The sequence below is a fragment of the Staurois parvus genome, unplaced genomic scaffold (assembly GCF_062004578.1).
Source record: "Staurois parvus isolate SC_StPar_1 unplaced genomic scaffold, SC_StPar_1.0 ptg000155l, whole genome shotgun sequence".
Taxonomy (NCBI): domain Eukaryota; kingdom Metazoa; phylum Chordata; class Amphibia; order Anura; family Ranidae; genus Staurois; species Staurois parvus.
In genome coordinates this window covers 14,977,685-14,994,511 of record NW_028317951.1, presented here as the reverse complement: position 1 = coordinate 14,994,511, position 16,827 = coordinate 14,977,685, and the positions used below count along the sequence as shown (strand labels likewise).

The window sequence follows — 16,827 nt, the reverse complement described above, 5'->3', positions numbered from 1 at the left end:
TGCAAGTTTTCCTAACAGCATGAGAAAGATGATGATAGGGGAGGGCACAGCCTGTGATTGACAGCCTCAGCACTGTTCCTGTGTGCTGTGTGAAGGGGTGTGTGTCCCTTCCCTCCAATAAGCTCTCAGAGCGCTCCTCACTAATGTAACTTCAGCTCCCCGCTCCCTACTTTCCAGAGCTAAGAGATCCTGTGTAAATTCTGCACTTTGAATGGATGTAGGGGAAAGATGGCTATAAACAGGTACAACTTATGTAGGATGATTTGTTTCATCTAGTATGTGTATCACCTGAGACCAGTCACTTCACTGGGAATATGTAAGGGTTAACAACCACTTTAATCTAGCAATGAAGCACTTAATTCCTCAACATAATGACATTTTCTGTGGAGACAAAGGAAAAAACATGGTAATTTTGGCGCCCAGTGGCTATAATAAATACACAGAAGCTTTTGATGCTTGGCCCACATGGCCTACTCAAAGAAGTCTTCAGAGACTGGGTCACATCAGAAGCTGTCCATGGTTCTGGACCTGGAAAGCGTTCTGTTGTGAACAGTGCACAAAGTTCTGGAAAAGGCCAAAAGCAGAGCCCAGTTCTCAGAGTTCACATTCCAGCTAGATCATGCTATCATCCACTCCAGTGAGGGGTTGGGTAAGGTTCCAAAGCTACTGCTGAGTATATGTATATTTGGATACTAGCTAAATAGACCAACTCAAGCAGTGTGTAAAAGTAAAAAATTATCTTGAAAAGACAAGTCTAGTAATACTGAAACACTTTTCTCAAAAGAGATATGATGTCCATCCTAATACACTAACAACAAAAAAAAAAAAAGGAATGCTAGCAGTGGGAGGGATTATACCAGACTAGTCACTGCTTTTTTTGTTGCCACTGTCCAAAGCCTCCTGTTGAAGGCAGTAAAACCGAACTGTCTCAGATTTCTGTGTCCTTTATTCAAAACTGTTGAAAAAAAATATTCTCGTTCATTAAAGTGGGAGGTGTATGAGCTCCTGTTGAGTATTTACTGCTATCTAGGGCTCCAGTGGAGAGTTACTTTCATTTTCTGTCTGGTTTACAACAATTTCGCCAGACATGAAGTGAAGTAAAACCTGACAGGGGTTTTAGCCTTCCTTTGCTCTACTAGAGACATGCATTTTTATTTCAATTTATGTTGCAGTTTGAGAGGTGCCCTCACTTTGGTAAAAAGTAATCAGTAGGACAGGAAGTAAGGGTAAATTTCTTGGAGCCCTGGATAACAGTGAACACCTAAAAGGGGTTCTAACAATTCACTACTACATTGAATTCTAAGAGTTTTGACTGGACACAGACCTTCACTACTTACATAGGCTGTATATAAATGGTTTGGACTTCAAGCGGTTAAAACAAACTGATCACTTTTAGAAGTGTTGACAAGGTTCCAAAAGGAACATGAGGGGACTGGGGCTCAGCAGCAATCTCCAACACTACCCAGATGTAAGAGCATTGCCTGACCAAAACAACCTAGAATTTCTGTGAACCAGAGAAACTTGATAGTTGTTAAAGTTATGTGCAGGTACCTCTGGGAGCCTGCACTTAACACCTGCAAGTAGCTTTCAGTATTCCTAAAGTGACAGTGACTCGCCCAGTCCATCTCCATTGATCAGTGGACCTTCACCTTCATTTTGAAATTCAAATATAAAATTAATTATGAAAGCTATTCACAAAGGTTTGCACACTTAACATTTCTGGTTACAAAGGCTCACCTTGTTAAGAAAGCTTTTAAGTACACTTGCAGCTTTTACAGACAAAGACCTTGGGATTCTGATTTGTTTCTCCAGAATGACTAGATGTTAAAATAGAACATACAAATTATGAATATGCTAAAATACCTTTTCAATGCCATGTATTAATTCCACTGTGTGTAATGTATTAAGTAGAAAACATCAACAAAACAATAAGTAGACTGCAAACATTAGAAATCTAAATAGGTTTTCATTGTTAATACTTCAAAAAGTTCATACTCTTGTACCTTGGAAGAGGAAATCCTCAGTGTTTTGGTCTGGATTGTCAGTGCTTCCTACAATATCAAATGGTGACCTTCCAGCCATCATCTCAAACATCAAGACGCCTAACGCCCACCAGTCCACACTGAAACCTTGGGGGGGAAAGAAAAAAAAATCAGCAATGCACATTTCCTTTAAACTGAAGTCTGTATTATGTGTATTGTATAGTTACAGTACATTGGTCCAATATGTACCAATGTAAATATGCATATCTCATACCTGGAGGACTGCTGTGGAAGCTAGAAATCACTGTGGTGGTAGATGCTACAGTACAGTGCTCACTGCAATCTCTTGAGTACTGTGATGTCACAGTCTTGCCTCTCTACCTCATCCAACCAAAAAATGCCTTGTATTTATAGAAAGAAAAAAAAACAAAAACAAGGTGATCGGTTAAAGGCGGTGTTGCCTGTGGTGACTATATAAAAAGGAAGCCGCTCAACACAGGACCCAGAAAATTGCAGCGATCACTATAGTAGCAGAGACTACTACAGTGACTGTCAGTTTTACAAGTGGCCCTCAAGAATGCGATATGCATATTTACACTCATCCAAGTTGGACCAATGTAACTATGCAATAGAGATCATACTTTGACTTCAGATTTAATAGTCTACATAGAATCATTACTTATCTACATATGGGATTAAGTCATCACACAAAGGATAATAGGTGTAAACACTGGCACTTTTATCAAAAACATCCCTGCATAAGGGTGGCCATACATGGTCTGATCATAAAGGGAAATGCATGATTGGGGGAAATGTTTGCGACAATCTGTCAGGAATTGGATCATGTATGGCTTCCATAGGGAGTTATAAACACTTCTTATCTTTAGAACTGCTTGTCATTACATACACAGATTCCAACTTGTTCCAAAATCCTGTGAAGAAATAGAAGAAGTAAAGGCAACATAATCTAGAATAGATTGCCCAGACATGTAAACAGTTTTTTATATACCTTATATAGGATTTCAGATATCTAAGAGGATAAAATAAATTTCCATTTTATGAACCTAAACTACTTAGATGAAAGCGGATCACCATCCTTCCACACATGCACTGCTGGCAGACGTGGCTAAAAGTTCTTGGTGAGCACCAGTTAAGCAGCAAAATATTTGACCACCCACAGATACTTATTAGATACCTGTTTAACAAATGCCAGTTTTAAAGTGATTCTAAGTCTTAAAGTTTTTCTTTTATAATCAACATGTCATACTCACCTGCTGTATGCAATGGTTTGACACAGAGCCAGAGCAGCCCCGATCGTCATCTTCTGGAGTCCCCCGCTGGCGCTCTTGTCTCCTCCCCTTTGGCGAGTGCTGCTATAGGAAGCCACTTCCTATGGGGGTACTTGTGGGATCGATCCCAAGCCACACTGCCTGTGCCACAGGTCTCGGGCACAGTGTTGGATCAAAATCAGGTTTGTGTGTGTGTGTGCAAACATTTTACAATTACTTTAAAGAAAACCAGTCAATAGATGGCATTGTATAATACAGAATAGAGATTCAGTAACTCTGGTTATTGCTTTAACAGTGCAGCCTTATCCTTCCGAAATAACTCAGTAAAAATGCCAGCTCAGTGTCAGCAGCAGGTTAAAATGATCAATTAACCACACCTTCAACTTTCTTTGCTATATAGCACTTTTATTATATGACAGTTTTTGATTGTCTTGTATTAGTAGGAGATAGAAAGGCCTGTTAGCCTGACATTTCTGTCCTGATGGAAAAAGACCACAAGGGAATACTACAGCTAATCCCTGACAGGTAAAACTGTACTATTATAACAACTCAATAGTATAGTTAGATTGTTGCAGATGCTCATTTGTAACTAGTTCTCCATAGGCTATTTGTGGATATCTTAATGTGCCGCTCCAACAGGCAACATTTGCAAGTACCAATTACAGCAGAATGTGTTTAACATTGTGTTAGTTCTGCCCTGACATTCCTGTGCTTCACACAACCCTGTAACACTGCACAGTCATGATGGTGAAACCATCATTTATCATTGGAGCTTCCTGTGTTAGCTGCCTGCTCACTAGACTACACTATGGGTTAGTAGAATCAGAATGCCCTTTCCTTTGTCCTCATGTATGCTGTCTAAAAACCCACCCCATCCTTTATTTGCTAGAGCCTGAGAATATAGAAAGGATCCTATAGTCACAAGATGATAGTTTTCAACCTGTCCAAGTGACAATACCATGTTTGTGAGAAACCAGACACAACTTGCCTTCAACTATTGGTGGAACTAGGTATGAAAAGCCTGCATAGTGGCTATTTGTTTCCATTAAAAAACCTCTCCAGAAAGTATCTGCAGGCACCTCTCTGCTAATAGGACAGACATGCAGCTACTCATTTCATAATCATTTGTGAGAAGATAAAAGATCTCAAATAGCTATACTCATTTAGGAAACATTTCATTGACTTTTAATGATTTGATAAGTGGACCAAAGCGCTGATTATATTTGCCACCTTTAGAAGTATATAGTTAAAATAACCATGGGAGATGGTGTACTTTACATATTCCCTTAAGTTGGCTTTTTTCTCAAGCATTATATACAATGTGTTATTGAACACGTTCTTCATGCTGCAAGGCAAATAACTGGCAAAATTAATTTAGCTTCAGCTTGGGAGTTTTACAAATGACACTGGGCATTTATAAAACTGGCACAAGGTGAAGAGCAGGCAACTGCATTCTGGGTATTGTTAAAGGTAAATATACAGTTTATTACAATTTTATAGTTGTAGAAAAGCACAAAAAATGGTTTTCATCTTGCACTTATTTCCCAAATGCCCAAATTCATAAAGAGAGACCTAGCATTTATACACAACCATGAATCTGCAGCTGGTGCTACTAGTGAAAGACTACTACCAGAGTAAAAAGCATGCTCCCTGAAGCCTCTGACACCAGCTTACAGAATATAAGTAGTGACACAATGCTTTCTATCATCATTTAGAAAGACTGAGCTAATGGATTAAAAATGATTACCGTAATCTTCTCCCCGCAGGATTTCCGGAGCAATATAATTTGGTGTGCCACAGAACGTGCTTGTGGTATCTCCAGGCCGTAAGCCTTCCTTTAATAAACCAAATAGGATAGTCAGGAGAATCCTCTAGCATGCAATGTCCATCTATGTTCTATCTATTCACCAAATTTCTAATCAAACCTGGGCACTATCAGAAACAGAAGAGAGAAAAAGGACATTTGATCAGAAAACTGCTCTAGAGCAGCCTTTCTCAACCTCGGTGCCCAGGCACCCTGGTGTTCCTTCAGGCTTCTTCGGGGGGTGCCTTGGCAAAATGCCCACAAATTGTATACAAGCCAGCAGGTAGATCAATCCTGCCTTTTAGTACACAAAGTTACAGGTTTTCATGGTACACTTGTATGACCTTCTAGCTGCCTGCACCCTAACAACCAATGACATCATCAGTTGATAAGGAGGACATGGAGTGCATGGACATCATCCTTGTTTGCCCCTCTCTGTCTGCACTGGGGTCACACTAGCAGATTTATGGAGAGAAACAGTATGCAAAGGTGTATTTGCTTTGGAAGAATAAATCACCTCTAACGTTGGGTGTACTGGATGGGTTTAGAATAGTTTATTTTAAAGGGTGCCTTGAGATTATCCATAATTTGAAAGGGTGCCGTGACTGAAAAAAAGGTTGAGAAACACTGCTCTAGAGCAACCCCACAACTGCTGAATATTTTTGAACAACAAGAGGAAGTAATACTATGTACAGCAACTGGAACTCGCACACCTACAGACCTTCAACCTGATAACGTGAAGGTTTCAGCCAGGAAGAAGCGAAAATGTGTTTGCTTGTCTTGCATACATTATAATGAGATCAAAAGAGGAAAGGCATTAGCCAATGAAAAATGGGGGGGGGGGGAGGGAGTTAACGAAGACCTAGACCTATGTTAACAGTCTTTTTGTGATAACTATCACAATGAAATGACAAAAAGCTTTCTCCTTTGTGGTTCTCATGGGCTCGAATGTGAAAAATCTCTTCTACAGGGTACACACAGAGAATTTAAAATCTAGCAGAAGAATCTCTTCAGCTGAAACACAGACAATAAAAACATGATAACTCTAGTTAGCCCTTCTCTACTCAATTCAAAGTGAAAGAAATTTTGTCTTGAGCTGGACTTTAAGAAACTCAGAGGTCCTAAATTATTTCTTTATCTCAGCAGTCCTGTGTATTTAGCTTCAGGGTAAAGTCCTTCTATGTGCAATTTACTCTAAGATCTAGTTATAGTTGGGGTGGCTGCCATATTATTATTATTATTACATCGAGTTTATATAGCGCCAAAGGGTTTGCTCAGCGCTGTACAATAGGGGGGACAATACATGGCACAGTACAACAAGAACAGACAGCGTACAAGGGGTAAGAGGGCCCTACTCTTTCAAGCTTACAATCTAGGAGGGAGGGGGTAGTGGAACAATAGGAAGTGGCTGAGGGGGATGAAGTGGTGGGAGCAATGAGGGAGGATGGCCATTAGGTGAGGGTGGGGTAGGCTTCCCTGAAGAGATGGGTTTTGAGGGAGCGCCTGAATGTGGGGAGGGAATGCAACAGTCGGATGGATTGGGGCAGTGAGTTCCAGAGGATAGGGGAGGACCTGGAGAAGTCCTGCAGTCGTGCATGGGAGGAGGAGACCAGGATAGAAGGAGGTCCTGTGAGGAGCGAAGGGTACGGGTAGGGTGGTACTTGGGGATCAGGTTGGTGAGGTAGTCAGGGGCAGTGTTATGAACGGCTTTGTAGGTCAGGATTAGAAGTTTAAATTTGATGCGTTGGGCAATCGGGAGCCAGTGGAGGGAGAGGCAGAGGGGGGTTGCAGAGGTGGAGCGGGTGGTGAGGTGGATGAGTCTGGCCGCTGAGTTCAGGATGGTCTGGAGCGGGGAGAGCCTGCACTTGGGTAGGCCAATGAGAAGACAGTTGCAGTAGTCAAGGCGTGAGATGATGTGGGAGTGTACAAGAAGTTTGGTGGTGTCTGGGGTGAGGAAGGCACGTATCTTGGCAATATTGCGGAGATGGAGCCTGCAGGTGTTTGCAAGTGATTTGACATGAGGGAGGAAGGAGAGGTTCGAGTCAAGAATGACGCCAAGGACTTTGGCTTGCGGGGCGGGAATGATAGTGGTGTTGGTGGTGGTGATGGATAGGCTGGGGGGGGGGGGGGGTGTGGGCAGGGGGAAAGACGAGGAGTTCGGTTTTGGAGAGGTTAAGCTTGAGGAAATGGAGCGACATGCAGTCTGAGATGTCGTTTAGGAGGTGAGTAATGCGGGCGGAGATAGTGGGGGTGAGGAGAGGGGTGGAGAGGTATTTGTTTAGGTTGCAAGATAGGCTGAGTGGACACATTCGATTCTTTCAGCTGTCACTATGCTTGCTGGGCTTCTGGTGTGTCCCTGCACTTTTGAGGAATTGACTGAATACCACTCCTTAAAGGCTAAGTGCACCTTCTGGGAAAAAAAGCACATATTTTTGCAGGAAAAAAAAAAATACGCATTTATTATTTTTTTCCAAACTTTTTAGTGTGGCACTACCCGATACTTAGAATAAAAGTGCTAATTTTGTTCTAAGGCTCTGAAGTGCTATAAAACCGCTCCTGATGATGTCACGCCGACGAAACTAGTTGGGTGGAGCCTTTTGCCTACTTCCGGTCAGTGGAACGCAGGAGGTTCCTAGAACGAGTAAAGCGGGTTCGAAAGCTTTTTAATGCAAGTGCAATTCTGCTATTTGTGTGACGTTTTAATAAACAGTAATACACTATTGGAATTATGCTTTTTGGTTCTCTTGGATCAAAACTGGTAGAGTGGAGGAAGGAGATACGGGGACCCAAGAGAAATACTGAGAGAAAGTATGGATGAGCTGAAGGTTGACGTTATATCAAGCGCATATGACTCTCCTGTAAAAAAGGAGTCTTGGAGATTGGGGGGAGCACAAGTGTCATACAGAGGAATGCAACACTGAGTTATTCTAAAGAGCACTTTAAGTGGACTGCACAATAAGCAGTTTATTCAAGAAGTCACAAACTGTGGATGTCACAAATGTTTATAATTGCATAGACTTTGCACAGGAACACATGTAGTGTTTCAGAGGAAGGAGGTGTTTCATAGTACGTTGTACATCAGTTGCACTATTAGCGCACTTTTTTAATGTTTTATATACTGAAACTGTGGATGTCACAAATATTTGCCATTGCATAAATTCACACGGGAACACATTCAGTGTTTCTGTAGAGGGAGGCATTATATAGTACATTCTACACCAGTTGCACAATAAGTATTTTTTTCTCAGGATCAGTTACTGTGATGTCACAAATAATTATATAGATTTTACACAGGATTACATGGTATGCCAGCAGAGGGAGGTGTTTTATAGTTTGTTGCACATTAGTTGCATTTATTTTGAGGAGAATACACATGTAATGTATATATTTTAAGTTTGTAAATGATGCACTTAAGGGAGAAGTTTTATAGAACTTCAGAGGCTTAGCACAAAATTAGCACTTTTATTTTAAGTATCGAGTAGTGCCACACTAAAAAGTTTGTAGTTCTGGTATCTGTATCCATTGGAGGATATAAAAGAGTGGGAGGCAGCTACACTTTTGTAATCACTGGTCCATAAGCGCAGATAATACATTAGTAATTATTATTTTTTTCCCTCAGGAGTCTGCAAAGCATTGCACCCGTAATTACTGCTGCAATGTCAGGCTCCTGCAGAGAAGCCTTGCAGCTTCCAGCCTATACATCCTGTGAATGAACTACAGGAGCGCTCATCAGTGCCCTCACAGTTAATTGAGAACTACAAGCTATCAGCCACGGTGTATCAGCCACAGCCAACTGTACTTGTAGTTCTCTCGTTCACAGACCACTGTGAATAAAATGCTATTTTCTAAACGTGACAGCACGTGCAGGGAGAAGATCCCAAAATATGGGTGTAACATGATCAGAAACGTGAACTTATTTAATTTTTCAATTGCTATATATGCTCCAACATGAAGTCTTTCATAGACTAGAGTTAGGACAGCACTATACAGCAGAGTATTGATAAGGCAGTGCGGTCTTCCACATATATTTGTAAATGCTGTACAGCTAAAACCTCTATTTTTACATGAATCGTTAAGCAGTGTATTTTTTTTTATGGCTTTCTGGTAAGTGTGCTGAGAAATGCATTTTTTGTTTGCTTTGTGCAAATCCCTTTCCATGTGCAAATTTCTCCAAGCCAGTTTTAAATTTTGGGGGCTGTTACTTATGTTTAGCTTGCTTGAAAAGAAAACTGTCAAATTAGAAATATATAACCCCCTGCCATTCCAGCTTACATATTAGACAAAAAAAAGTTTAATAAGGGGAAAATAAACATTTTTTAACTTCCCAGCATATTGAAGAATCACATTTCTGCTCAAGGAACGCATGGTGACTGTTTCGATTTAAAGGAAGAAAGGCAGAAAGCAAAGCCGTTGAGAAATTCAGCATGAAAGATCAGCAAAGGCTGGAAGTCAAAGCAGTGCATAAGATGCGGATAACAAGAACAGCAGGGGATGTCAAGGTAGAAATACAGCAGAAAGTCCAGTACAAGGCTGCTGGAAAGACAGGGTGTTAAAGAAGTCACAAAAAGGAAAATCAAGGTCATAACCTAGCACTGGAACATTGGCGGTACGAAGCTAAAGGCTCATTGACAGGCAAAAAAGTGTTTCAATTAAAACAAAAGTGCAGTGCTCATGAATAACGAGATATAAATTGTGAACAGTAAATAATATGTGTAAAGTAAAAAAACAACATAAAAATCCAGTACATACAGTCCACTGTAAGGAAATGGGAAAATATCTGTGTATTGTTATAGGTCATAAGCTGCACTGCTTGACCCTCTGATGGACCCTCTATTATTGAGTGGTTAAATAAGTGTTTCTAAGTTAGGCAGCTCAACGCCTGGCTTCATTATTTGACCAGTTATAAAGACTCTATAGGCAACATTTATGGCCTGCTGAGTTATGTTGTAACAGAATAGAACAGTTCACAATTTACATAATGTGTTTGTTATTTTTCAGAGAGAACCAGCTATAACTATTTGAAGAATAATTATCGTCTTCTTCTAATGTAGTTTACTATCCCTAACTGAAAGCCCCTTTGGGTCTGTACCAGCTAGGAGGGATGGGTTCCTTGTCATTCGGCTGTGTATATTATTTGATATCCTGCTACTATTAATTGGACAGCATAAAGTCAGCCTCTGTTGGCTCACATTCACCAACTGCTGGCTACAAGTAATACATATGAAATATCTATATGTAATATTCCTTATTCACCGAATGAAAAGGTAATAATCACATTTCTTTTTGAACTTAATATATGAAAGAACAGTACACATAGCTAGATCACAACTCAAACTAAAGATCCAAAACTACCTGCCTGGAGTTTGCATGTTCTCCCTGTGCAGGTTTCCCCTGTGTATTTTGGTTTCCTCCAACACTCCAAAGACATGCTGGTATGTTAATTATCTCCTCTCTAAATTGGCCCTAGTATGTGTATGTATAAATGTGAGTTAGGGACCTTAGATTGTATGCTCCCTGAGGACAGTGACTGATGTAAATTATATAAAGAGCAGTGTAAATTGACGGCACTATATATGTTCCCATAATAATGAAACAACATTTTAAACCTTCTAGATTTCTATTCCAGTCAAATATATACACACAACCATGCAGACCTTAGACACATACACCATACAACTATCAAGTGATCTTCTATGTTTATCAAGAACCAGAAATTAGTCTGCAAAAGGAACAAGATAGTATTGTAGTGAAACATTTGGCAATTATCTTACACAAGGGAAAAATATTTCCTGATGGATGAAAAGCAATCAGATCTGTTCCTGGATCAATAATCTGTTAACCTACTCAAGTGTACAGATATAAACTGGCAGAGATGGCTTCTACTATCACACAGGGATGTTACCAATCTTCTCACATTTCAAGAATACAAAATAATAGAAAGATAATTTAAAATTGGACTTTCATGAGACGCTGTTATTCCAAAATCCCGGAAGAAAATGCATTCCATGCACAAATGCCACAATTTATAGTAGGTGTGTGCCTTATGAAGAAACATCTCTTCTTGTAGTGTATTCTGAGAAAGAATTTTTGTTTCATACACTACTGGGTATTTAATGGACCTTGACCTCGATCAGTCTATCTTTACCAGACTGTGTCACACGTGCATGGAAAATGACAAATCTGAATGAGCATGACAAAAATGAAGCCCTAATTCACACATATGCGGTTTTGAAGGGCAGTTATTTGCAGTACATTTGAAAAATAATGTATTTCTCTGGAGGTTGTTAACATGGTGGTGGAGATGCAGTGCACTTTAAAAAAGTACTGTGTGCCAGTTTGTAGCAGTGTGATCTGTTTGAGTTCCATAGTGTAATGAAAACCGCCAGTGAAACATATGTGTACAGGTATGATGAGATTTTAAGGCGGTTATACATGGGTGATTTCTCATACTGCTCCCACTGAGAGAAAAACAGCACAGCCACATGAGGAGAGCCATTCCCGAGGAGGAGGAGAGGATAGATGGATAGATGGGGGGGCTGTCAGCATGGGCTATCCCCTCCTCTGCACTGTCTGGGGGCCCTGCCATGGCTGGAATACAGAGGACATAGAAGGGGGGGACAAGTCTGTGAGCAGGGGGAAGGAAATCCTGGCATGGAAGGGATCATACACTGGAGATCATATAGAGGGGGAACATATAGAGATCACAGAGGAGAAAGAGAGAGACCAAAATCACATCAAAAACTGCATAGGTATTCATGGAGATCAGATTATGATCAGACATGAAACGGGATCCCTGAATCAAGCTCTGAAACTGTCTGACTTTGTCTGAATCTAGCCAAAAAGCAGTCATACAGAGGACACATTCACAAGCAGATGTTATCCTACAATCTTCTGTCCCACCCACCTAGTATTCATGTAAATAGCTATCAAAATTCTTCACTTCCAATATGCAACAGTTTACAGGAAGATTTCATCCAAGACCAACTTCCCAAGTCTAGATTAATCCTGCCCCCTCCTGGCACTAAGCTTCCCCCCTTGTCCTTCATCTGTAAAAGCCAGAACTGCAGCACTGGTGATGTCTTGAAATATTTTAAGCCAGGCTCACTTTAATATTGATCTGGAAAGATGTTGAGGTCATGTATACAGCTTGGGTCTTGAATCCATGATTCTGGACAGGCAAAATTGAATTGATTTGAAAGAACTTTTAGGGCCTTCATACTGTATACAATACAATTAGCTTATATACCTTGATGAAACGACCACTTTCAATATTATTTCATTGAGCCCTGTAGATTTTAGCTGCCTTAATCAAGGAAACCTCAAACCAACTGTTTTGCGATAGGAGCCATTCTGTGGTTTCTATTTCCTTAGTGTTTGATCGGTGATGTAGTGCTTTGTTTGCCTGGAATGATTCTGAATAGGGCAGGCATTCGCTTCACTAGACAAACCCCATAAACCATTTTCCTCACCTTGCACATGCCATAGTCAGTAAGTTTTATGTGCCCTTCAGAATCCAATAAGACATTGTCCAGCTTTAAATCCCTATAAATAATTCCCCGCTCGTGGAGGTAGTTTAATGCCAGACTGATTTCTGCAGAGTAAAACCTGGAGGGAGAAAAGAATAAGTCTATTACACTCAGGGAATACGGGCTAGAAAGTAATAGCTGCAAAATAAATCCCACAATAATATGTGTATTCTGATTTGTAAATCTGATTTTTACTTAAAACCATAGACAAACAACGCAACTGCATTCTTTTCAACAATGATAGGCTGCTTACAATGCGTGTTTAGATAGCAGGAAATTCCATTTTTCCACAAGATGTTGCGCAGAGAATATGGAGTCTATTTATTAAAAATATTGCATAGCCATTCCTCCAGCAAATCTGCGTGCACATTTAGGACAAAAACAAATATTCTTTAGGCTATTTCTCCAGTGAGCAAATGTTTTTATTATGTGCAATAATAAAATACCTCATTGTGGCCACTAGATGGAGCCGAGGAGCATAGAAAATAAATACAAGAGATACAATTTTTACTAATACAATTCTAGAAAATAATAGAGAGAATTAGCAGATGAATTTTACCAATCGGTGAATTTGTGCCCCAATTTCCTCTAGAGTTCCCTAGAATTGTTACATTGCAACTCTTTTTACAAAGACATATATATTTCCCATGTTTCTTAGCTGCATCTAGTGGCTTTAATAAGGTATTTTACAACTTACATAGTAAAAGAACATTCATTCAGAAGGGAAAATAGCCTAAATAACATTCTGGCAAACACAGAATGAATATACATGCAGATTCTTGCTGCACAAACCAATATGAATGGCAATGTAGTAGAAAAACCAGATGAGGTTATGGTGGGGGTGAAAAAAAAAAAAAGTATTCCACTTCACCTATTGTGAAATGATAAAGGTCTGCTATTAAAGGTCCTTTTCAAATCTAAACTCACTGGTAAAGCATGTCATCCTGGTAAAGCCTTGTTAGCATCCTAGGACCTTTTTAGCATTCTCCCAATGCAAAGCAAGCAAGCATGAAAAAGCACACTGGACTACCGGAAAACATTTTTCTGAATTCTTCAACAACTTTCACTGGATAAAGAACCACATTAATAACATACTTGTGAGAACAAGCTATAATATAAGTGAGGTAACACAGAAGTCTGAACAATTAGTGAAAACTGTGGAAAAAGCACAGAAGTTGGCCTTCAGAATGAGAATCAGTCAAAATAGCAACTGGCTTGTATCTAACAGCTAGTTAATTAATGCCTGGGGTCGGAGCCTAAATGAATATTGCATGCCAAGTCCATGGATGCCAGAACCATCATTCTCCACAATGCATACCCCTGAGTATGTTGAAGCCAGATGGTGCAGGAACTCTGTAGCAGTGTGGAGTCTACATAATGGAAATGCTAGATATGTGTCCAACTAGCTAAAATATTAATATTTGTAAATAATACTTATCGCCTTAGTACAAACGGAACTTCCTTCATGACGTACATATTTGTTGCAGGTTGTGACACAGCAGATAAAAAGACATGTATACATGAAAAAACAATTGCAGTTCTTGCCAATAACAAACCTAGCATGTTCCTCTGGAAGCTTCCTTTGACGCTGCATATGAAACATCAAGTCACCACCATTTACATATTCAATAACAAAGAACAACCTGAAACAAAAACAAAAAAGACCTAAATGCATATAAAGGCACAATATGAAAAATACTACGGCTGATATCTAATACTCAATGGAACTCAATTCTACAGCCTAAAGGTTACTATGGGCAACTTTTCCATGCATTTCTGTTGTTCTTTTTTGGCAATTTAAATAAAATATCTGGGTGAACAGTATCTCTGTGCAATTATAACATTATTTGTAGAAACCAGTGACAGAGACCAGTGTAGATTTTCAGCATTTAACAAGCTAGTAAAGGCAACCTGATAATTGGGTATCTAATCAAAAGCTGAAAACAACATGTACGAATGTTCAATAATACATGGAAGACTCGAGCTGTCAACCTAATCAAATGAGCCTATGGTCTGAGAACACAAAGCATTTTTAAATATCATATCGTTTACATTTGTGAACAAAACAAGACATTGCTTGTAATGTTACTTTAATGCCAAGAATCACTATGTAGGCTAGCACACGAAGCAGTCAATTTATCCACCTCCACTTGCAGTCACAAACTATGTGATCACAGTGCAAATCAGCTCTAAGCCATATATCAACACAGCAGCGAGCAGACAGGAGCGGTGGTCTATATTTATTCAGTACATTATCTGCAGTAGGAGAAAGCCTCAGGTCAGCGAGAAGCTGTAGGTATTACCTGCTTTCTGTTTGGAAACAGGAGTGTAGGCCAACAAGGAAAGGGTGGTTTGAGGCTTGCTCAAACACATGTTTCTCTGTCTGAACCCAGTCAATATCCTAGACAAACACAAACAAAGAGAGATTAATGGTCCACGTGATAAAAAGTAAACAAGGCACAATAGTCACAGAATAGAAACCAATACAATCATGTACTGGGATATGACAACACCTAGATCCCTAAAGTCTATGAGAACCACAGACCAAATTACTCACTGGATTTTTCATTTCTTACTTTTCACCAAGATTGCAACAATAAAAATGTACCCAGTGGAATTCATGCCATGGTGTCTCACTCATTCGGCAACAGTAATCATTGTTTCAGTCTTTGTGTCAGATTCTCCATGATGTAAAGAAAATGAAAAATACAAATAAAAAAAGTAAGAGCTGCTACACGTGTGTCAACACGTGTTTTAATTTATTAAGGTGCACTAAGCTAAGGCAGGCCATGTATTACCTGATCCTCATCAATACCCTCTCCTTCAATCCTCGCCGGCTCTTCTCTACCTTCAACTCTCTACTCTCTCGACCCCCACCTCCACCCAGCACCTCACTCACCGCCCTCGAGTTTGCCAATCACTTAAAAAAACAAGATTGACACAATTCGCAGGGACATCGCCGCTGCTCAAACTTCCTCCCCACCTATCTCCTCTCACACAGCAACCCCCTCATCACCCCTCTCCCTCGGCCTCACCACTGTTCAGACCTCCACCCCACCTAACATCCCTCACGCTGAAGCCCCCTCAACACTCCACTCCTTCGACCTTACTACTACTGAGGAGGTCACCAAGGTCTTCTCTGAAGCCCACCTCACCACCTGCCCCCTCGACCCTGTCCCCACACAACTCCTACGACCTCCCTCCTCCTCCATCCTACACTCCCTCTCTTCTGGCGCATTCCCCTCCCCTCTGAAGCACACGCACATCACTCCCATACTTAAAAAGCCCTCCCTGGACCCTGCTGACCCGAACAACCTTAGACCCATCTCCCTGCTGCCATTCACATCCAAACTCCTTGAGCGCTTAGTGTACAATTGCCTAAGCTCCCACCTCAACGACAACAACCTCCTCGACCCCCTACAGCCCGGCTTCAGTCCCCTACACTCTACCGAAACTGCCTTACTCAAACTCTCCAACGACCTGCTAACCGCCAAAGCTAATGGCCACTATTCAGTCCTCCTACTCCTCGACCTCTCCGTGGCTTTCGACACAGTCGACCACCCCCTCCTCCTCAAAAAACTACACTCCCTTGCCCTCAGAGACTCCGCTCTCTCCCGGCTCTCGTCCTACCTATCACAAAGCTCCTTCAGTGTTACCTATAATGCTACCACCTACCCCTCACTCCCCCTCTCTGTTGGGGTCCCTGAAGGCTCTGTCCTCGGGCCCCTTCTCTTCTCCATCTATACCTCCTCCCTTGGCCAACTGATACACTCTCACGGCTTCAACTACCACCTCTATGCCGACAATACGCAAATCTATCTCTCGACCCCTCACCTCACCCCCTCAGTCTCCGCCCGAATCACAAGCCTACTGAACGACATATCAGATTGGATGTCGCTCCACTTCCTTAAACTGAACCTCTCCAAAACAGAGCTCCTAGTTTTCCCCCCAGCCCGCGCACCCCCCCCCTACTGACTTCTCCATCACGTCCAACAATGCCACCATCAGGCCCACCCCGCAAGCCAGAGTACTTGGTGTCATTCTTGACTCCAATCTATCCTTCCAGCCCCAAGTCCAATCGCTAACAAACTCATGCAGACTCCACCTCCGCAACATCGCCAAAATACGCCCATTCCTAACCCCAGAAACCACTAAGCAGGTCATCCACTCCCTCATCATATCACGACTCGATTACTGCAACTACCTCCTCACTGGCCTGCCTCGCC

At 41.1% G+C, this 16,827-nt stretch overlaps 1 protein-coding gene across 1 annotated transcript in view; it reads right to left on the bottom strand.

Moving 5' to 3' along the window:
* PRKCI (protein kinase C iota) overlaps nucleotides 1-16,827 on the bottom strand; it is a 148,374-nt gene that overhangs the window by 14,764 nt on the left and 116,783 nt on the right. The window contains exons 10-15 of the mRNA XM_089675487.1: nucleotides 14,905-15,002; nucleotides 14,158-14,244; nucleotides 12,545-12,680; nucleotides 5,019-5,106; nucleotides 2,004-2,129; nucleotides 1,738-1,817 (exon numbers count right to left, since the gene is read on the bottom strand). Coding sequence (XP_089531613.1) covers nucleotides 1,738-1,817; nucleotides 2,004-2,129; nucleotides 5,019-5,106; nucleotides 12,545-12,680; nucleotides 14,158-14,244; nucleotides 14,905-15,002 — 615 coding nt within the window. The remainder of the gene's footprint in view (nucleotides 1-1,737; nucleotides 1,818-2,003; nucleotides 2,130-5,018; nucleotides 5,107-12,544; nucleotides 12,681-14,157; nucleotides 14,245-14,904; nucleotides 15,003-16,827) is intronic.